Genomic DNA, 24,266 nt, shown 5'->3' on the forward strand with positions numbered 1-24,266 from the left:
GCTAATGCATTTCTAATGATATTCTTTGCAGTTCCCTCTGGCTATAGAGCACAGATTAACCAATGTCGTTTGCAGAGCTCTAGACGGACACAACTTTGACAACAACCTGCGTTCCGTCTCTACCTTTACCGGGAGCGTGCATGTTGGAACAAGTATTAAGTATGCACCAGCAGCCGCCTGAAATATGTCTAAATCAGCAGTCTTATCAGAGCCGAGCACCAAATCATGAGAAATGACAGAATTATCTTACTCGACAACTTCAGGCGAAGCTTTTAATATCGCGTCATTCCCAATAAGGCGGCAGGAGATATGATTTTCCATCCAGTTATTTTATGGTTTAAAGGGGAACAGTACAAACTATACACATACACAAATATATTTATATATATATATATATATATATATATATATATATATATATATATATATAGTGTGTGACTGTTACCATAGTATCTACTGCATGAGAGTGAATTCTGTTCACTTTCACTGTTGCATGATTGCATCTTTGACTCAAGATCATTCCCATTTGCAGCCATCTACACCAAAAAACTGTGTGTCTGTGTATATGTTATACCAATACTATGATGCAATGCAACAAAACAGCGCCCCCAGTGGACAGAGATTGAAATTAAAGCATGATGCCTGCAGTTTTTTCAAGCAGATATATCTGGTGGACTTATTGCAATGTAATAGATAATTTTGGAACCTGCTCAGTCACCTATCCCCTGACTAAATGAAGCGACCATGCAGGCTGCTACTCCATCTATTTTCTAATGGACTGTCGTAAATAAGCAAGCGCTTATTATTGTCTCCAGCAGCTCCATAGAAGTCACCAGAGCAGCCATAGATGCTTGAACCAGCACTTTTATACAGATGCTCTGCTATGAATTCTATGCATAAAACAGGCAGCTAGAGACTGTACTACACCTACCTGCTGGGCAGCAGAACACTTACCTCTCTCTCCCTGTTCTCCTACGTAAGATGTTAGGCTGAGCTCTGGGCTCCTACGTTATAACTGTGTGCCAGGAACTGTCTGCTCATCAGTAGTTAGTGAAAGAAGTTTTTGGCTCCCCCTATGTCAAAGCCTGTGTGGTACAGTCCAGCATACAGGATGCCAGGGATCTCTGCATTATTCCATATAGATTTCATCAGGTCAGAGTGAAGGTCACCTGACCTTACTGAAGAGATATATTCAGATCGAACGGAATAACTAAATAATTACCATATATTCAGTTTTGTTAAAAACTGAACAATTTGGAAAATTCAGGTCAAATTCGATTCGTGGTGAAGCAGTTTTCCCATCTGACTTTGCAGAAGATTTGGCATTCTGTATCAGAAATAAGGAATTCCTATAAAGAAACTTATCACAGTAGATTGTTGCATGAGAATAGAACATGATGGTCAGGATGGAGATTCATTGTAACATATCTCATATGAAGCTTCACAATACAATAGAGAATACAGATACGATTTTTGCATGCTGCACATTTTTTCAGTTGTTTACAATGATCCGGTTATTTCAGTCCATTCGCTGTGAAAACAGACAGCACAACAACATCACATGAGATCACAGCACAACGCGCTTCATGCCACCGCGCGCTGGATGGGAATGCATTGTCTGACAGTGCGGCTGGACTGCATTCATTTACACAGCAGCCAGTACTGACCTGAGGCGCCAAATGTCACTCAGCGCCTTCTAAATGAGCCTTGAAACTTCATTATTTGCAGGATCCAAGAGAGGAACTTCCCTAAAACTCGTTTTTCTTCTAAGTGCATGACAGAGGGAAATTAACTCTTGTGTGCGGGAAGTGACAACAGAGACTGCCCCATATACAGCAATTCCTTAAGCAGCCCATATACATTATATGGATGTCATCCTAATCTGCCGCTATTCATACATATACACATATAGATATATGTATTCAAACACATACGTGTGTGTTTAAGGCTAAGGCTCCATTCATGAGCCGCAGCACAAAAAACCTGGAAAAGACCCTGGCAGAAACGCTTTGCATTTTATTTTCCCAGGATATTTCATAGGAAGGAGAAACTCTGCATACTTTGTGTCCCCATATCTGCATATATGAAAAACTACAGCGTTTCCGTAAGCTGCAATTTTCAAAAACACAAGTCCCATCGAATTTGCAAATAATGTAAAATGCAGCGTTTTCGCAACGTGGGGCCCCAACCTAAAGGGATTATTTATGCAGGGAAAATGTATTCCCTTCCATGAATAAGCTTTATTACTGAGGCCTGGTTCACATCTGCGCTCGGTATTAAGTTTGGGGAGTCTGCATGGGGACCTCCCGAACGGAATACCGAATGCATTGACAAGCGGTGAGAAGTGAAAGCACACGGATCCCATAGACTATAATGGGATCCGTGTGCTTTCCGCGCAGAGTCTGCACGAGTCATGCGGAGAGGAAAGTAGTTGTTCATGGAGTACTTTTTTGTCCACATGTTTTGTGCAGAGACCGTGCGGAAAACACACGGACCCCATTATAGTCTAGGAGGTTCGTGTGGTTTCATAAGCTCACCACATGCTAATACATTCAGTATTACGTTCAGGGGGTCCCCATGCAGACTCCCCAAACGGAATAACAAACCAGGCCTAACATACACCCCCATCCTCCGAAGCCCCATTTCTTACCTTCTGCAGAACACAGCTGGGGAGGCCAGAAGTCTCCTTCCTTTGCCTTCCCCATTGACAGTCTGACTCTTGGTCACATGACCGGCTCCACTCTACTCTATGAACATTCAGAAGGAGTAGAGCAAAGTCAATGACAAAGAGGCAGAGCAGCAGAAGAGGAGGCAACGCACAGACTACTGGACCCCAAAGCGCCCTGCAAATGTAATGATCGGGGCTTCAGGGGACCTGTTAATATATTAGTAATAAATCTTATCCCAGGCAGGGATTGTACTATTAAGCTTTATTTTCCCTGCATAATTTCTTTAAGTAGTTCTAGTAGGACATTAAGGAGGTCTCCTTCCTCTGAACTCTTTTGGGATATCAAACAATGGGAGGTCTCTGTAATCATGAAGATATAGTATATACCATTACACAGTGACATAGGAATACCCCTTTAAAAAGCATCATGTGTCTTTGAACACACAGCTTGTTGCAGCTTTCTAGTAGTGAGCCACGTTTTTAACACTTTGTCAATGTGGGCGCCTGAAAAGCAGATGCCAGGCTGTCTTCCATCTATTTTTTTGTCAATCAGAAATCAAAAACAGGAAGCATAAATAATGCAAATAATAGAGAAAAGTCAGATGGCTTCTATGTGGGGAATATGTCATAGGAGTCATGAAGACTGTAGGAACGCGCGAACTCATCAGGAATATCTGTAGAGACATACATTACTGTATACGGCTAGATCAGTCTCAATATACAGCCTGATAAAGACCCCTTCCTGATTAATGCATGATGGATCGGGCCTAGAGAGACCCTGGTCATAAGTAACATACATCGGGAATGTACTAGGATTCATCTCTGCTGCAATCATTGCTGCCAGTGCATGACTGTGTAAGGACACACCCATTTGACCAATTGCTAAATGTATTTATGCATTTCTAGGAGGAATAACAGAGGAACAGTAAAACACAGAACTATAAGAAAGATTCTCCAGAACTATTCCATAGGGAAAAGAAGTATTTACTACAACAGACATGTCAGGAAAGGTGACCGGTCTCCTGCAAAGTACCGTATATACTCGAGTATAAGCCGACCTGAATATAAGCCGAGACCCCTAATTTTACCACAAAAAACTGGGAAAACTTATTGACTCGAGTATAAGCCGAGGGGGGGAAATGCAGCAGCTACTGGAAAATTTCAAATATTAAAATGGTCGGAGTTTTTGGGTGCAGTAGTTGCTGGTGCTGGGGAAGGGGAGGGGGGTGTTTTGGTTGTCTGTCTGCCCCTTCCCTGAGTTTGAGGACTGTTTTTTTTTCCCCCACTTGGAATTCAGCCTGGCTGTATATAGGGTATCTGCAGTGCTCCTATTAACCCCTTTCCGACGGAACAGGAGCACTGCAGATCCCCTATATTCAGTAGACTGGGCACTGTCAGACACAGGGATACCTAATGTGTTTGTGTGTGTCAGTCATTTTCTACTTTTATATGTATTCTAGGGAAAGGAGGGATTTACAACTTTTATTTTTTTATTTTTTTTAAAGCTTTTTTTTTTTTTCCACTATTTTTTTTTTTTGCTGACTCGAGTATAAGCTGAGGGGGGGCTTTTTCAGCACAAAAACTGTGCTGAAAAATTCGGCTTATACTCGAGTACATACGGTATATCAAAATGTAAAGGGTTGAGGGCGGCCGGGAATGGGATCCTTTGTTCCCAAATGCCAGTTCTCCAACAACCAGACGTCTATGGAATATCTAGTTGGGTTTTTTCTTTTTTTTTTTTGCTGGAGAACCTCTCAGAAAAAGAGTAAAGGTTAAGGCAACGAGAAACAGACTGGAGGGGTAAGACTCTTATCTGTTTCCTGCTATCCGTGGTCAAATTTCACATTTCTTAAGAAATCTCACGATCTGAAGAACCGGTCTGGCAACATAGTGATGGAAAATTTCCTGGGTAATGCAGAGATTTAGAGAAAGTACAACATTTACAGTCACGTGAAAAAGTAAGGACGGTATTCTATTTTTAGTATATGGTATGTAGATATATCAATACTTGCTGGGTGCTGAGTGAGTTCAATAGTCACAGGAATCCTATATACATGAATATATATAACACATGACTATGTACCCTCTAGATGAATCACATATACCGTCATAGTTATCTGAAAGAGGGCCCCCATGTATCTAATAGGCATTCCTATCTTTCAACATTTATGGCACATCCAAAAGATATTTATCTTATAAAGTTGGGAGTCCCACCGCTGACACCATTACTTGTCAGAAGAAAAAAAGGAGTCACGGCTATTCGTCACCGGACCATTTTCGGAGAGGAAGGGAAGATGTAGGTATTGAGGTTTGTTTTTTTTCAAATCCTTTTATATAGGGGATGAAACAATCTACAAAGGGGTACTGTGAGGGACAGGGGACACTCTAAGTGACATTATGCACAGGTGACATTGTGGGAGATACAGCGCCACACCTCCCATGAGGTGACCTGAAGCGACCGCTTCAGGCGGCGCTATGCCAGGGCTCCGGGGGGTTGGGGGTTGGGGGGGCGGCATTTTTGCTGTCCTAAGCCAGTCCAGGACAAGCTGTCCTGGACTGGCTTAGCGTCACCGTCACCAAGCGGTGGATTGGGGTGGCCCTGTGGACGTAGCGCTGCTCCAGCGGCCGCCCCTCACGCTTAGCAGAGAGCAGGTCCTCACACTGCCTGCTCTCTGCCTGCTAACGCGGCCAGCTCCGCCCCCTCCACTCGGCTCCACCCCCTCCGCTCAGGTCTGCCCCCTCCGCTCGGCTCCACCCCCTCCTCCCGGGGGGGGGCGCTTTCTGACGTCCGCCTCAGGCGGCACAAAGACTAGGTTCACCCCTGGGGAGACAGAAGAGGTTGCAGGGGACAAGGGACACTGTGCAGGATAAGAGACACAGCGGAATTTTGGCAATTTTTAATATGTGGAGGCATAAGGGGGTATTAGTCCTATAAATACCTAGTACACCCTTAGTTGCCTACCTTTTTATTATAGTCTTCTGTAGGTGACACAGAAATGGGGCAAACAGCGGGATGGGGGGCTCGTCTACTGTAGGTTGGATAATGTTAGGAAGGATGATGGAAAAACTAGGAGCCAAAGACGTCTATTTTGCAAACTTTACAGAGATGAATAATGGCTGGAAGAAGTCATCATGGCGGTCTGGGCCAAATGGAAGAGAATGTGAATGACTCCAATCAGAAGTCATTGACTTTAATTATTGTATATGACAATAAAACGGTTGGTGTGCCACATGTCACCCAAAAGGGTATGGCTTTGCTAAAAGGCAGTGTGGCTAGAATACTCTCATCCAAGTGCCGTGGCCCCTTCAAATAAGCCAATGTACTGGGAGTCGGACTGTCAATAGTTGTAACTCTACAATTAGTTACCGATGAGATGTTACACCCCCTTGTCTATTATGATTGTCTCCATGCATATGCACACAGAGGTTTTAGAATAGCTCTTATAGGAATACAATAATAACCCACATAGAAACTTGGAGACACAATCATCTGCAGGATTGTCTCTTTGTTCTTAGGTACTGAGAATGATCTGCTTGTCCATGGTCTTGACTGCTCCTTTCCTTTACAGGATTACAAGCAGAGATGACTTTATCGCTGTTTGCCTAGACTGAGCTGGTGACGGAGGTAAACAAGGAGCGGGATTATTTTTCTAGTTCACGGATTTCTTTCCAGCCTTTGTTGACAGTGAATTACTCGAATGTATCACCTTCTCAAATCCTGTGTACACATAAAAGGACCAAATCCTCGCGACATGAGCCTGGACGCCCACTGCTTCCTTTATGGAATTCCCCGGATTTTTTACTGTTGTTTTTCATGCAACTAAATAATTTTTTTATGGCGGATATGAATGCAATAAAAGAAGAGATTTTACAGAAAATAATGTATCAGAATGTGTCTCAGACGGCAGATCTATATACCCGTCATATGTGTATACAGAAAATTTGCCCGTCCACTTCTTATTGCATCACTATCTTTGATTCTGGTCTGAGGGGGTACTATGTCTCCTTAGGGAGATGTTGCCTTGACAGGCCACGTTTTGGTGTTCAGAGACTTACCGACCAAACGTGCTAAGAATTTTGGGGAAAGAATATTCAAATAATTTCTTCTTGATGGAAAATGGGGAATTTACTCTAGCGCCACCTTTTGGAAGGTAACTCCCTATAGATCAATGCCTGGTTTTCATGAAATGCTCCGGGATAAAAGCCAAACCTCCAAAAAGAAGAGAGACCGATCCCCAGATAGCCATTATAGGATTATTATCCCTATATTTTGTGCCATCACCTACAGTATATATATATATATATATATATATATATATATATATATATATATATATATATATACACAACACATAATCAATAACATCAGTGAATCAAGGAAAAAAGTAGAGATGGGTGAAGAGGTGTTTATAAATTTCCGCACCTTCCCTGAGCCGCTATTCTTATACACTGGGGTCTGAAGAGAATGATTTGTGGGTGGCGAACGCCAAAAATTTTGCACCTGAAATTTTTGGAAAATTCATAATGAACCCAACTAGAGATGAGCGAGTACTGTTCGGATCAGCCGATCCGAACAGCATGCTCCATAGAAATGAATGGATGCACCTGGTACTTCCGCTTTGACGGCGGCCGGCCGCTTAACCCCCCGCGTGCCGGCTACGTCCATTCATTTCTATGCGAGCGTGCTGTTCGGATCGGCTGATCCGAACAGTACTCGCTCATCTCTATTCATAATGAACCCAACTTATTACAAACTGGTTCCCTCATCTCTACAAATAAGTGTCTGATCAGTGAGAATCTGATTCTGTCCCAAGTCCCTCTGTAGTGAACGAAAAAGCAATTGCCCATGTGGACTTCCAAAGAAAAGCCGAGTACAGTGCTTGGGTATATCTAGCTGTCCCAGTAGGGACTGAATGGCGTGGCAGCATGCATGTGCAATCGGCAATCACTTCTCTGTGGTCACCAATATGGTCAAGTAAGTCTCACCCCTTGCCACGTATCCGGTCTCTTGTATCTATATAAACCAACTTTTTGGGTGGCGATTTGTTCTTGGACGCGTTTAATTTGCCAGGATGGACCCCAGCAGGGGTCCCACTGGTTGGATCCTCACTAAGATTCCAGTGGTTAAGGGATGGCTTTCATTCATGGCACAACCACCTACAATACAGTCGCTAAAGTGACTACGTAGATACAGACAGGTATATTTATATTCTTTCTACAGAGACATATTGTAGAAATTAATTCAGATCAGATACCAGAAGGTCGAACTGTATTTCTGACATCAGCCATGCTCTGACAGGTGTATCAGGATCAATTATGTCTTCTACCTTTCAATTAATGTGGAGAACTTCTAAAGTGCAGAATATTGGCGGGGGCAAGGTGACAGAGGTCTGCGGCAGGCGGCACAGTCAATAATTTCAGAGTTTGGTACATGTACGTCCTATGGAGAGTTTCAAAGTAACGCGGAAGGCATTGTGGGTAATCCATGTGCTGAAAGGCGACGTAACCATCACAATGTACTGACTTACAAAAAGATTCCGTCTGCCATAGAAACATTTCAAAAACTGTCCTGAAATGTCCTGAATCTTATAATGACAGAATGTACAGAGATGTAACAAAATGTTCTTGGAGGTTAGAAATGTCCTCATGCTTTATTATGTGTGTTCAAGGGCAAGTCCAGAAGGCGTCTATAGGTAGATGGATGATCCATAGGTCCTGCATAGTTGTCTTCTTAGGTATCCTGCACAAGGCTATGCCTATATGGTATTATAGGACTATATGGCACTGCAATGCATCTATGGAAGCCTCTCTCCTTCATACAGCATGCATACGTTCCCTGTGAACCTATGAAATCTGCAGGGACACTATGGGGCCATAGAATTTTGACATTAAAAAGTTGCAAAGTGGAGGTTTTGAAACATTTTGAGCTTATTTGCACAAGTTTGCAACATTTTGTATTTTGACACCCTATCATACCACTCACTCCATTTTTGACAAGTGGGCGGGACAGTTGACACGTCTGTATATCTGTTCACTAACTTTACCAAATGCAATGACATACATTTACCAAGAGCAAATACCGACACTCGGCGAACAGAAGGAGGGGTGAGAAGAATATAACTGTGTGCAATAGAGTAGACTAGAGTAGATTTATATCCCAATGTACATTCTGTGATGGGTTTTATTTGTTACTTGTATTCAAGTCCAAGAAAGCTGGATGTGATATAAGAGCAGACTACAAGGATATAGATTATAATTGTAGGAAATGCGGAGTAGTCTGAGCGAGGCAGGTTGAAGACGCAGAGATCCGCAGTCCTCAGAAGAGGCTTCAGCCTGTTTATAGCCATATATAATCTGCAGTGTGATGTATTACTAGATCACCCGGCAAACTGTAAGATAAGATGCTGGATCCGACTTCATACCATACACGATATAACTTGCCTCATGTATCCATAGGCTTAAAGGGACATTTATCATTATCCGTCATGTCTGCAATGAAGAGCTTCCAGGATAGTTATTTTAGTCAAGGGGATTTCTTCCTAATGTATCTGCAGGATTTTGCACTGCCTGTTTGACAGACATATAATTTTGCTCCCCCCCCCATACACCTATCAGGGGAAAAACAGGATCAGGGCTCCGTTCTCATTGAATCTGCATTCTGTACAACAGACTAGTGGACATCCTTATATAAGGTGGTTCAGACATCAGTATAGGAATTGATCTTTACAGTAAGAGCAGTATGGTCCTCTTGGGGACCCCCTGAATGGAATATCGAACACATTAAAAAGCAGTTAGCAAAGAAACCACATGGACCCCAAAGGCTATAATGTGGTTCATGTGTTTTCCATGCGGAGAGAAAAGTGATGTAAGAAGTGCTTTTCTCTCCGAATGATTCGTGCAGACACCGCGCGGAAACCTCGCAGACCCAATTATAACCTATGGGGTCCGTGTGGTTTCTTTGCTAACCGCTTTTTCCCCCCTATGGGTTGTAAAGGCAGTCATGTGATGACTATTTCAAAAATGTTTTTACCGTTTGTGTGAATAGGGCCTTAGGGTATGTATACATAGGATGTGCAATGTGCAAAAATCCTGCAATGCCCCTCACGGTGCGGGTTTTTAAGTCACAACATGGCAATTTATGTTACGGGATTTCACCATGGCTCACACTCTGCGACGTAAAGGCTAAAAGCTGCGACTATATTGCAACTGTGGAATTCCACAATGGAAAAGCAGCAGCTGAAACGTCCTGTGTGAACATAACCAGCGACTCCCATGTGTTTGGCTCACAAAACTGCACTGTGTGAACCTGGCCCAACAGCTATAATAATTGGAGGGGTGGTGGAGGATACATATTTTATTCCTGACGCGGTCGCCCTCTAATTTCGCGGTAATCACAGGACCTCTAAAGAGCAGACCTGCGGCGATGATTCCTGTATTGTTCACATCCTGTTTATTATTACTAGATCACTAGCCCGGCCCCACCTTAAGACTCCCATTCAATTTACTTACCTTGCAAATTTTGACTATAAGACAAAGTTATAACTTGTACTAAAATGATCGGGGTTCAGAATTATACCTAATATATTAATGCAAAAAAACAAACCATGGGCATGATCTGCATTGCGGACACTAACACATCTCGGCTGTGCAGCAATAATCGACACAACGGAAAACAACACAACAAACAATGTAACAAGAACAAGCACCATAAACTGTAACATCTCATTGTGGCACATAAATCACCATAAATATACATGACATCGGTGCTGAGGGTATATGTAGCAGTGCCCAAACAGTTTGTGGATAGACGTGGAGCACACACTGCCTCACACATACTACAGCTACATGTATATAGAGGATACAGTATATACTACATGACTGCCCAAACAACCAAATCTGCATAGAATTAAACAAATTTGTGCAAATATGGCACACACCTCCAAATATGTGATACATATGTAGCAGAGCTGAGTTTGGCACGTTGTGAAAACTTTGCATTTAGGTTTAGCATCAGATCCATGTGGCTATAATACACGGCATCTTGTGCCAAGTGACAAACTCAGCTTTCTTATGTCTACACAACATGTTATTGCTTCTTATGCAAGCTATTACAACCGTCTATCAGCTCTGCTACACCTGTGCGCAGGTCTCCCGTCCTAACCAAGCAATTCCAGTTTCCAGGTAACTTCTATACCTATGACTAACTACTCAGCTCTGCTACATCTATGTACACGACAGTTCTCACTTTTACTTTACACGTTTTCTAACGTTCGCGTTCCTGCTTGTCCGAGCACGCAGACTATGCAGAAGTATCACGTGTGATCTTCTGCCACTAAATACCGTCAAATTTTTACAAGCGCCGATCAATCCTCAATATAGATATAGCAGAGCTGATTTTGTCTTTGAACGCTTTAGTACGGTATTATCGGTACAGCTCAGGTAAGTTAATAGAATTGCTTTACCTACCGTCCTAAGGGCGTCACGCCTCCATACAACATTTAAGGTGCGAAATGTAAAGAATGGGTCATAAAGCATCAAGTCGCTTCCTATGACTGTTGACTACCGATGCCATTGCACACTGTAATACTATGAAACGACAAACTCAGCTCTGCTGTGTCGGGTGAGGTCCCCTCTGCTACATCTGCACCTTTGCATGTCTTTAATAAGCTGTTACCTGCACATTATCGATAACAAATCCAATATTAGCACTGCTATTATGCTCTGCAAATACGATCTGGTATGTCGGGGCGATAAGATTTGTCTGCAATAAGTTACTTATTTCTTAAGGGGGGGGGGGGGGGTCAGCGCTTACCTGGGGACAGGTGACAAGGTGTCCGGCAAAAGTTTGAAGCTACAATCCACAGTCCGGGAGCCAAAAACTTGTATTCCTTTTAGGCTGTCAGGTAAACACTGGCCCCATCTCCCTCCTGTGCTCGCAGCTTATGGGACCTTCTTCTGCCGCTGCAACACGTCGATTCGGCTGTCTTGACATGCTCTCCCGACCGTGACATCATAACATTTCCATGGTTACTACAACCCCACCTGGCAAAGTTACTACTTCTCACATCTACAGGCTAATGCAAAAAAAAAAAAAAAAAAAAAAAAGTTTTTTTAAAAAATTTTTTAAAGTTTTTTTTTTTCTTTTCTAGCACATATTCCTTCCTGAGCTGTCAGCACGTCGGTCCTCGCAGGGTTGTGTGTTCACTTCCCTAGTGAAGAGGCTTGATGAGTTTTGCAGAGGGCCACTGGTCATGAGCAGAACAATGGCCTGACGTTATCTGCCCCTCCCCGTCTGACAATGTCCCTATCTGTCCTATAGTGCCACTCGGCCTCGCTGGCAGCTCTGGAGGCTTCGAGAATTCGGCCGCGCCAGGGTTTACCCTTCTAAACAAACAATCTTTCTATTTTATAAGCTTATATTTTACTACACTCATATTTTTTTTTATGTTTTTCCCATAAAAATTGTAATTTTTTTCCCCTAAATTTAGAATTTTGCTGAAATAAAATATCCAATCCTATCAGTCGTTGTCCCCTGAGGGGCTCGCAAACCAATTTCCTACTCTCAAGTATATACAGAAGGGTAACGTCAAGAGTAAGGGTTCCTAGACACAGGAGAGTAAGACCGGTCAAACCTGACAATGTTGGAAGACTCGCTCTCTATTGTGTAAACGCGTTGGGTTTAAGGTTAGGGCTACACGGCAACGTTGGCCGCGATTCCCATAGCACAACCAAAGGTTGCCCGGTGACTCCTTTAGTAATGGTAGTGAATGGAGACAGGGCGACTTCTAGTTGAAATAAGATTGAGCAAAGTTGGACTTGAAGTTGCGATCACGGCGCATTAAGCGTTGCAATACAACTTAATTGATTCTTGGTTGAGTGACAGGAGTTAAGACCAAGGTCACCTTGTAGTCCTAGCCTAAATCATACACTATGTGATCAAAAGTATCCAGACACCTGGCTGAAAATGACTTACAAGTTTGTGGCGCCCTCCATCGGTAATGGAGTAATGGGCTTAGCACCCCTTGTTGTTTTGCGTGGCACTATCACAGCACAGGCCTACACTGATGTTTTAAACCCCTTCTTGCTTCCCCCTGTTGAAGAGCAATTCGGGGATGGCGATTGCATCTTACAACACGATGGAGCACCTGTACATACTGCACGGCCTGTGGCGGAGTGGTTACACGACAATAACATCTCTGTAATGGACTGGCCTGCACAGACCCCTGACTTGAATCCTATAGAACACCTTTGGGATGTTTTGGAACGCCGACTTCATGCCAGGCCTCACCGATCTACATCGATACCTCTCCTCAGTGCAGCACTCCGTGAAGAATGGGCTGCCATTCCCCAGGTACTGTAAAACGCTGCGGCCAAATACATTACGCAGGTCCCTGGCCTTTATGTGACTTAGGCTAAGGCCCCACATTTGAGTTTTTGCAGTGTGTTTCTCTTCCCCCCCCCCCCTTCCATTAAATTTATAGGGAAAGTGCTTGCGTTTCTGCAACTAAAATGAACGTGCTAGTATTTACATAACCGGAGACATAAGTGTATGGGAATGCAGAGGTAGCAGCTGTAACAAGATCCCAGTAACAGTGGCACATTGTAGACCAGGGTCCTGTTACAGATTCATTGCAATAGGTGCTTTAAGTTGGGCTCTGTTCACATCTGTGTCTCCCCTCTCCTATTTACTACCCATGCACTGTTTGGCCAGTTGGATGAGATTGCTGTCACCCATATGGCCAGCTTTACACCACAATACTTGGTGTTATCTGTGTTGGACTGGAGCTCCTTGGGCCCACCAGAATCTTAGGGCCCAACCTCCAAATATGGGTTCTTCTTTCTGGACCATTGTTGTGCTGGAGCACGGGTAGGGAACCTTGGCTCTCCAGCTGTTGCAAAACTACAACTCCCAGCATGCATACTTGCTCTGCTGTTCTTGGAACTGCCATGGAAGTGAATGGAGCATGCTGGGAGTTGTAGTTTCACAGCAGCTGGAGAGCCGAAGGTTCCCTACCCCTGCTCTAGTACTTTGGTGGGCCAGTGGTTATTGGGAATCTGTAAAAGGAAACCTGGAGGAAACAATTGGAAAGAAGCCGCGAACATGCAAACTTGGCGCAGATGTTGTTCCCCTTATTCACGGCCCCCTCTATGACGCAGTGGTAATGATAGACCCGACAAATTCATCTATTAGATGTAAATAGGTATGCAAAAAACAAGGAAAATAATAACATATCCAGGGATATAGGGGTATATACATAATACACACTGCTTGGAATTATTTTTTGAGACCATTTTAAATTGTATGAGTAAGACGATTGGTATGCCTGACTGCCTACACCTACACCGCACCAGGCGACCCTCCGCTCTAGTAATCCTGCAGACTGGGAGCGTGTGGAAGTTAATATTCTAGCCCCAGGTCACGGGGAGATGAGGCAGGATCTGAGCTAGACTTCCTGCTCCACTGCTGGAGTCAAAGGTCCTCAATTGTCTTATAATTGGGTTATAAATAGACTGGGATCATGTGTAGAATGTGATGGAGCCTATGGAAGGACTGCAGGATCCTGATGTATGACTGACCCTACAAGTGCAATGGTACGATTATATTCTATATTATATATGTATGTAGTAGTCCATTATATTTCTATCTATATAACCAGCCAGGGCAGAGAGTGACTCTGAAGATCTAGCGCACCTCTGCATCACATGGACAACCCATTGATTTTAAAGGGTACCATGTAATATTTAAGCTAAAACCCCCACATAGTGAAATGCAATTGAAAAAAAAAAATACACTGAAAATGAGGTTGCCTTTACCCTATTAAATCAATATGTTGGTGCTGCAAATAAACTGTTCACTTACTACCAGGTTCTCCTCCAGATTACAGTAAATCATAGGGGTTTCCACCAGGGGGCATCCTTGGTCATCCTATATTTGGCCAAATGATCAACCCCTTTAAGAACCCTACTTCTGAAATTAAAAAAAAAAAAAAAAAAAAGTACATTACGGTGAAATTAGTTGTAAATATCAGTCCTCAAACTGTCACATGAAATGGAGTTAATAAAATTTGAGTTCAGTCTTTATTTGGTTGGATGTGTTTTGGAAAGAAAACATTCCTGATCAGCAAATCTGTAAATGTTCCCATACCTTTACATTAATGCAAATTACAGATGTTGCTGACTTGGAGTATTGCAGTTTAGTACTGCAGAGATCATCAAAATGACATTATAAGCTGGGGACACAATGGGACAGATTCAGCAAAATTGGTGCAAAGTGGAGAAGGTTGGTGTCTGGGGTCTAGTCTTGGGCCTAAGCTCTGAATTTTGTGGCTCGATGTAGTCTCTAATATGAGATCTTGGGTCTAAATTTTGTCTTCTAGAGTGTGAATACAGGATCCTGAAATTTAGGATTTGGCCTGGGGTCTGAATTTTAGAATATTTCCGAGATCTGATCTTAAAGGGGTTATCCACGCGTTATAAAAAATTCTAATTTTAAAGGGATCCTATCATTCAGATGGAATTTTTTTGTCTCTAACACGTCGGAATAGCCTTAAGAAAGGCTATTCTTCTCTTACCTTTAGATGTCTTCTCTGCGCCACCGTTCTGTAGAAATCCCGGTTTCACGGTATGCAAATGAGTTGTCTTGCAGCACTGGGGGCGTGCCCCAGTGCACAAACAGCACTGGGGGTGTCCCCAATGCTGTGAGAGAACTCTCCAGAGGCACCTCCATCTTATTCAAGTACATCCTCTTCCTGTGTCTTCTTTCAGCACAGGCGGTGAAACTTTTAGGCCTTGGGCAGAGCCGACCTCGCATGCCCGCGGCCACAAGAAAAATGGCCGCTTACACAGTAAGCGAGGACACAGGAAGAGAACGATCCTGATGAAGATGGAGGTGTCGACGGAGAGTTCTCTCGCAGCATTGGGGACGCCCCCAGTGCTGTTTGAGCGCTGGGGCCCGCCCCCAATGCTGCGAGAGAACTCATTTGCATACCGGCAAAAACCGGGATTTCTATGGAACGGCAGCCCGGAGAAGACATCTAAAGCTAGGATAAGAATAGCCTTTCTTAAGTCTATTCCGACGTGTTAGGGACAAAAAATTCCATCTGAATGATAGGATCCCTTTAAAAGAAAAGACTTACGGTAAATCCTAAAAATCTTGTAATTACAAGTCTTTCCACCAAGCCTAAAATAGCTTGTGACTTCCTGTTTCCTATAAAAGGACCATGTGCCATAGACACAATGGTCTGGAGCAGACCCTATTCACTTGTATGGGAGAGTTTTCTAGGCATGCTCTGTGACCTGGACAGAGGTCATTGGATGGAGGGGGATTAGATAAGATGTGAAATACTCTATTGTGGATTCTGTGTCTTATCTACACATACATGATCAAAGTGATCATCAGTGTGCTGTAAGTGAGGTGACTGCTGCAAGGAAATCTACACTAAACAGGAAGTCTTAGCATATTAAATTGGCCTAGTGGTCAGAATCAGAACTGCAGGAGCCGATGTGTCTCTAAAAAAGTTGAACATGATAAAAAAAATATTCTATATTTAGTCATTATTGAACTTCTTTAGGGAAGAGGTGGGGATACAACCCCTTCCAAGGGATAACAGAAATATCTTCCCTAACCAGGATTTGTGTGATTTTAGATTCTTTTGCAGTTCTGTGCTAAAAATTTTTGACATAACTGTTATGAAATAGTTAAATACTTATCACGTAATAAAAATTATCATCAAGTTCCAAAGTGCACAATCCTGTCATTCCTTGAACATTCAACCCTTAGAGTCTGTTCACACAACCAAATTCCTCGATCATGTGCTCTCCGGGACCCATGAATAAATAGAACATGCTTTATACTTTGGGACCTGAAGTGAATCGGTCTATGTAAAAAACAGAACACACAGGGATCCTTGAAAAACATGGTAGAGACTCGGTTTAATTGTGTGAAAAGGGCTGTCTCGTAAGGACGAAGGCTGTACATAGGCCCTATAAGGGTGTACGGATGATATACTGTAGAAGAGGTCCCTACTGGCAGACTCCAGCTGTGACTGTATTGTGTAGGTGGACATTCATCTAAAAAATGGCTGTGTGTAGTACTGCACTTCACCTGTAGTGGCCACTGCAGGCATACAAGCATCAGTTTGCACTTGATGATGGGGCGATCATCTGATCAACCTTGGGAATGCATTCATTTCTAAATGGGACTGAGCTGCAATACCAGACACAGCCCATGGCTAAGAGTGGCGCTGTTTACATAAAAAAGCAAACCCTTCTTTCCTGATCTTTGAACATTCCTTTAAATAAAAACATCAATAGTCATCTGTTTTCTCCAATACAAGAATTACTTACATTACTTTAGTAATAACTTAAAACTTTCCAAGACAGTACAAGGGCAGATTGATCAGGTCTATGAGGTAGAGGAGATAAGAGATGTAATGATCTTCATAACCGTCCAACCATGACACAGAGAAAACACTTGTCAAGAAAATGACCCGGGCTGCCACGTTAGGGTTAATAATTAACAGACGTAATTTCCGATTGGATATAGAGTGGAATGTGTTGTGAGCTTTTTATATTTAGTTTGACCTCTGTATACAATTACAAAGCGAGTCCTCTCAGCTTTCCGCATGTAGATAGACTGAATCATTGCCTTGGGTCTCCTTCACACATGCAGGATTCACATATTGCTGTCCTGATGCAGTTTTTGGTGCATTTTTGAGCCGAAACCTGAAGTAGATGCAAAGGAAATTATAGAGGAAAGACCACAAGTCTGCAATCTTAGGGTTGGTTCACATCTACATTTCGCATTGATTTAAATGGACATCAGGTGCATTCTTTTACTGTCTGTGGGCGTCCTTAACTGTCCGTTCACAAAGATGTCCGACTTTTCAAGCGGACAGCAAAACCCGACATGTAGGTTTTTCTGTCCGCTTGAAAAGTCGGACATCTTTGGGAACGGACACTTAAGGACACCCACGAACAGTAAACGAACGCACCCGGTGTCCATTTAAATCAATGCAAAATGTCACAGACACAGCTAATGTCCGCTGCTAATGTCCACACAAGATTTTGAACAGACATTAGCAGCGGACACTAGCTGTCGGACACCGACGGTAGTGTGAACGCTCCCTAAGTGAAACGCAGATTAATTTGTCACTTTTAGTTCTTGGTGGTGCAGTAACAGCAAAACCCCAGCCAGGAATTAATGGGTGTCACACTTACAACAAAGTGGCCACACTGGTGCCCAGGAGCTGGATTTGGCTATAATTGCATCTAGTTACAGTGTCACCACCTAATAGAATCACACTAAGGCTGAGGCCCCACATTACAATAATGCAGCTTTTTTATTGCAGATTTGGCTGCGTTTTTCTTTCCGTCAAAGCCAAGAATGGCTAGAAAAGGAGTGGGAAATATATAGGAAGCTTCTTATACGTCTCCCTCCTGCTCAATCCACTCCTGGCTTCGGCTCAAAAAAAACAGCAAAATCTGCAACGAAAAAAAGCTGTTTCTGCAACGTGGGGCTTTAGCCTAAGGCTGAGGCACAGGGAACACAGCTTTTTTTGTTACATATTTTGCTGTGTTTTTCTGAGCCGAAGCCAGGAGTGGATTGAGGAGAAGGGAGACGTATAAGAAGCTTCCTATATATTTCCCATTCCTTCTGTAGCCATTTTTAGCTTTGGTTGAAATAAACCGCATCAAAATCTGCAACAAAAATGCTGCATTTCTGCAACGTGGGGCCTCAGCCTTACACCTCCTTCATACAAGTAGCAAGCATGTGGTTTTCACTGACCTATATGTTAAAAATGAATTGACAGGGCTGCAAATGCAGACAGATATAGGGGATGTATAAGACATGTATAGGACAGATATAGGACCTGTTCCATAGTTTTCAGTTCTTCAATTTGGCCCAGATACACAGCCACAAAAAGAATGGCTGTATATATGGGTCAATTGAAATATATAGGTCTGTACTTTATCCACAGTTGTAGATAAAGAGTCTGGTCATGTATATTACAGGTTAACAACTCAATGTGCCTCATATTAATAGCAGTTAACCCCATCATGTCCCTCACATTAACCCCCTGTGTGCTTTACATAAGGGACACTGATATGTGAGACATATGGAGGTAATAAGTGAATATCTTCATTATATAGGTCCTTTATTAGTATCCCCATATGTCTCACACATCAGTAACCCTTATGTGAGCCACACAGGGTTAATGTGAGGGGCATGATGGGGTTAACTGCTATTAATGTGAGGCACATGGAGTTACTAAAACTAAATTAATAAAACCAAATGCCTGACATTAATGAGAATAGTTAGTAACACACGTACCTGGTGGTTTTACTTTCACTTTGCTTCTCAGGGCTGCAGACGGCAGGAGCTCCTCCTCACATGTAGCAGCAGGTCCAGGGAGCCCTTATCCTGTGCAGTGAGAGGCTCACCTCTGATTGGTGGGCAGAGAGAAGGGGGCGTGTCCTACTCCGCAGCTCTACCAGAGCACTGAAAGGACGCGCTCTCTCTCTCAATTTAGTGTGAAGTCTCAGGCTGGCTGCCGTGCCAGCAAAATATGCCTCGTGTGCCAGTCTTGGCACGCGTGCCAGGGGTTGCCGACCCCTGCCTTAGACTATAATGGGATCCGTGTGCTTGACGTACACTGCCCGCAAGATTGATTCGTGAGGCACAGCACTTGCAATTGCGTTTCATGCGGACTCTCCCCGGACGGAATACAAAAGCAGATATGAACAGGGTATTAGATTTGTTATGGATCTTTCCTGTATCAAATCTGAGGAAACTTGAAGCAGCAAATCATGCAGGTTTTAGAGGCCTTAGTCTTGACCTGTAAACACACGTGACCATGACAGTCAAAATGTATGCAGGTTCTGAACAGGTTATCTGTAAAATATGACCTTGGTGGAAGAGGAGGACCCCTTTAAAAAACCTGCACCACAGAAAAATTTTCATGATGACCCCATGCAGATTTTCTATGTGCAATTCCTCATAGAAGCCCACAACAAATGGGTTTTCAGGTTTTACATGTGAACTACAATTTGTCCTGTTCACCGACAACAAGCGGAGACACAGGGGCGTAACTACCACAGGGCCCGGGACAATAGGTGTCCCGGTGACAGCCGCTACCGCTGCATTTTTTCTTTTAATAGGCCGTTACTGTAAGGGCTAGTTCACACGTGAGTATAAGGGGAGGTTTTTGACAGCGGATTTCGCGTCCAAAACCTCCCCTTATAATGGTGGTCTATGGAGACCGCCGGGCTTCTGTTCTCCGCTAGCGGCGAGCTGCTGCTAGCGGAGAAAAGAAAGGACATGTCCTTTCTTCAGGCGGAAGCCGCGCAGGCTCAGCCGCGCGGCTTCCGCCCCCGGCAGCTCCCTCCTATGTCGGCTCATTCATTTGAGCCGACAGCAGAGGGTTAAGCCACGACAGCGATGGTCGCGGCAGGCGGGTTTTGACAAGAGAGAGACGCGGCTCGCCGCGTCTCTCTCTGTGTCAAAACCCGCGCGGGCAGTTCACGTGTGAACTAGCCCTAACAGGCCCTATTTACTTACCTCTCCTGGCTCCAGGTAGACTTCAGGCCTACTTGTATGACATCCCTGATGCAGGCGCTGGTCTAGGGATGTCCCGTACTTCATTGAAGATGGCCGACATCAGCAGGGACATCACCGGAAACAGGAATAGGTAAGTAAAAGGGTTTTTTTATGATTGTACCCTCCCCTGGGTCTCCGATTATTATACTCGGGGGTTTGAAAAGACCCCCGAGAATAATAAGTGTTCATGGGTGTCCACAATGGGGCATAATACTGTGTGCAGGGGCCACTATGAGGCATAATACTGTGTGCAGGGGTCACTATGGGGCATAATACTGTGTGCAGGGGTCACTATGGGGCATAATACTGTGTGCAGGGGTCACTATGGGGCATAATACTGTGTGCAGGGGCCACTATGGGGACATAATACTGTGTGCAGGGGCCACTATGGGGCATAATACTGTGTGCAGGGGCCACTATGGGCATAATACTGTGTGCAGGGGCCACTATGGGGCATAATACTGTGTGCAGGGGCCACTATGGGGCATAATACTGTGTGCAGGGGCCACTATGGGGCATAACACTGTGTGTAGGAACGCAAGGGGGGTTCGGGGGTTGGTCGGTCGGGGTCTTTGGCGTTGGTCGGGGGGGGGGGGGGGGGCATGTCCTAGTTACGCCACTTGGGAGACGTTAAAAATACTAAGATATAGAGTCAAAGAGAATATTAGAAAGTTGCAGAACTTTTCCTTGTGCACTTTATTTACATAAGACTAGACAATCCCGTCTTAACCATGGCGGCGGTCAGTGACTGAATACTGAACATTAGATTAATAAGCCGAAGATCTGCAGAACTGAGGGACTGAGCAATAAATGAAACATCAAAAGCAATTCTAATCAGAATTCAAAAAAACGTATTAGAAACAAAGCGTCACATTTCTGTATTTGTCCATTACAAATAAATCCCTATAAACAGCAGATTAGGAAAGTACACTCAATTATTCTTCACAAATATTAATATCATTATATTCCCGGCTGCCTCGGCAGTTTAGCATATCAATGTCCTGGATGGCTAGTGAAAACTATAACACTGGATGTTCTGAGAAGTTGAAATCCACAAATAACAGTAGCAAACCCTACAAGGTGACTCCAAAGTCAGCACCGTAGTAATCCGTATAGTGATCCATGTACTTTGTGGTACATTATAGCAGCTTTCAAAGCAGGAGATGCTGGCACAGTAGGAGGTGAACATGTCTGATCTTTTCCTCCTGACCTCAATAATGTGCGCAGCTTCAAGTGAGTTTCACAGCTGCCTCAAGGAGTGGACACATACAGCCAAGAGCTCCTGCAGATCAACAGTAAGGGGGCCATATCTCTGCAACATATCTGCAAATTACATCTCATTCTCACACAGAATAGTTCTAGGGCTGAGTGAACGGATTAATTATATAGGTTATTATTATTATTGTTTATTTATATAGCACCAATAATTCCATGGTGCTTTACATTTGGGGGTTTACATACAATACACAAAATATACAGGTAGATATAATACTAACAATGACCAACTGGCACAGTGGGGTAGAGGGCCCTGCCCGCGAGGGCTTACAATCTATGGGGGAAGAGTGATAGAGACAGAAATTATATAATAGAGGAGAGAAGCTGAGCTCTGTGATATATAGGGTTATATGATAGAGGAGAGAAGCTGAGCTCTGTGATATATAGGGTTATATGATAGAGGAGAGAAGCTGAGCTCTGTGATATATAGGGTTATATGATAGAGGAGAGAAGCTGATCTCTGTGATATATAGGATTATATGATAGAGGAGAGAAGCTGAGCTCTGTGATATATAGGGTTATATGATAGAGGAGAGAAGCTGAGCTCTGTGATATATAGGTTATATGATAGAGGAGAGAAGCTGAGCTCTGTGATATATAGGGTTATATGATAGAGGAGAGAAGCTGAGCTCTGTGATATATAGGGTTATATGATAGAGGAGAGAAGCTGAGCTCTGTGATATATAGGTTATATGATAGAGGAGAGAAGCTGAGCTGTGTGATATATAGGGTTATATAATAAAGGAGAGAAGATGAGCTCTGTGATATATAGGGTTATATGATAGAGGAGAGAAGCTGAGCTCTGTGATATATAGGGTTATATGATAGAGGGAGAGAAGCTGAGCTCTGTGATATATAGGGGTATATGATAGAGGAGAGAAGCTGAGCTATGTGATATATAGGGTTATATGATAGAGGAGAGAAGCTGAGCTCTGTGATATATAGGTTATATGATAGAGGAGAGAAGCTGAGCTCTGTGATATATAGGTTATATGATAGAGGAGAGAAGCTGAGCTATGTGATATATAGGGTTATATGATAGAGGAGAGAAGTTGAGCTATGTGATATATAGGTTATATGATAGAGGAGAGAAGCTGAGCTCTGTGATATATAGGTTATATGATAGAGGAGAGAAGCTGAGCTCATTGATATATAGGGTTATATATAGGGTAATATGAACTTCTCACGCTCGTACATAAGACTTCTCCCGAGCTGCACCACTTCTCTGGAATGCTCTACCCCGGACAATCAGATTAACTCCCAATTTCTACAGCTTCAAGCGCAACCTAAAGACACATCATTTCAGACAGGCCTATACCAATTCCTAATGTAACCCTTCCGTGCCGTCATTAGAATCCGCAAAATTTAACCCCCCTCTGTCCCCGCTCTCACATTTCCCCACATGATATGATGCCATCTCAGGATAACTCTATATGTCCAAGCTCCATCCACATGTTAAAGGACACGACTAGTGACCGCTCATAAAGTTTTATGTTTGTGTAATGACAGTCACCTCTATTACAACAGTGTCTGACCTCTGTATAAACAATTGCGCCCCTGCTACCTCTTGTGTCACCCCCCTACCTCATAGATTGTAAGCTCTTGTGAGCAGGGCCCTCAGTCCCATTGTGTGAAATGACTTTCTTTGTAACATATCTTTCTGTCTGTATTTGAACCCTACAAATTGTACAGCGCTGCGGAATATGTTGGCGCTATATAAATAAAATGTATTATTATTATTATTAATAAACCTTTGCAGACTGTACCGCAGAAATGCTCTATATGAGTCCATCCATATTGACTGCTGCTCTCACTTGCCACAACGGCGATGAAGCCACTTTATGAGATTCTCTATAAAATGACATTTTTATTCTGTTTGCAGAAACACCAGGGCCTCGTATTCGCTCATTGATAGACTATGTATTTATCACCGGTGACAAGATGGATGGACGCCGTCACGGAAATCATGATAATAATCACCTGAAAACTCAAGCAGAAGACAAGACGTCCTGGAGGAGTATTCTTCAAAAAGTCACAAGGAGTCAAAATCACCTTGATAGCCCTAAATAATAATAATTTACTGCGTGTGTCAGCTATGGGGATATAATCGCACAGTGGTAATGTAAGGTAAGTAGCGCCGTCGTCTAGTGCACTGTAGCAGGACATACCTGATCTCTCAGACGTTCCTGGTGACCCATTATTGCAGTTGCATGATGAGGGTATTTGTACTTGAGGTGCTCTAAGAAGGCTTCCCTCTTCCTGTCCATGTCCGATGTCTGCATTCCCAAGATTTCCTTAGAACTACGCGGCCCACCTACTGTGTGTCTCCTGGGAATATTCCGCCCCGTTTTGGATGGGGTATGACTGTTTCCATTAGATAGGTTCTCCTTGGACTGGTGATATTCTGTATCATCTAAAGAGCCTCCAAATGTATTGTTTTTTGTCTGACCTGAAAGATATACATAAGAATATAAGATGAGATGTCGTGTTATATTACTTTATACAAAACATATACAATGTAACAGTATTTCCCCCTTGTGAGTCGCTGCCAAGATAATACTGTCTTTGTTAATATGCATATAAGCTCTCTGGTATAAAGATGGTTTTGCTGTGTAGCTCTTTGGATATAGGCAGGTGTGCTGCTGTTCCTCTGCATTATCCCTGTACTGTGACATCACTGTGTGTATTATCCCTGTACTGTGACATCACTGTGTGTATTATCTC

General features: G+C 43.3%; 1 protein-coding gene across 9 annotated transcripts in view; it reads right to left on the reverse strand.

Annotated features, from left to right (window-relative positions):
* KIAA1217 (KIAA1217 ortholog) overlaps nt 1–24,266 on the reverse strand; it is a 411,023-nt gene that overhangs the window by 187,287 nt on the left and 199,470 nt on the right. For 8 of the 9 annotated variants that reach the window (XM_075271664.1, XM_075271662.1, XM_075271660.1 and 5 more), the window contains exon 2: nt 23,711–23,991. In XM_075271664.1, the coding sequence (XP_075127765.1) occupies nt 23,711–23,991 (281 nt within the window). Of the gene's footprint in view, nt 1–11,480; nt 11,737–23,710; nt 23,992–24,266 lie in introns of those variants that run through there. The other variant, XM_075271670.1, reaches the window with a different exon arrangement.

Source organism: Leptodactylus fuscus, chromosome 4 (genome assembly GCF_031893055.1).
Source record: "Leptodactylus fuscus isolate aLepFus1 chromosome 4, aLepFus1.hap2, whole genome shotgun sequence".
Lineage (NCBI taxonomy): Eukaryota > Metazoa > Chordata > Amphibia > Anura > Leptodactylidae > Leptodactylus > Leptodactylus fuscus.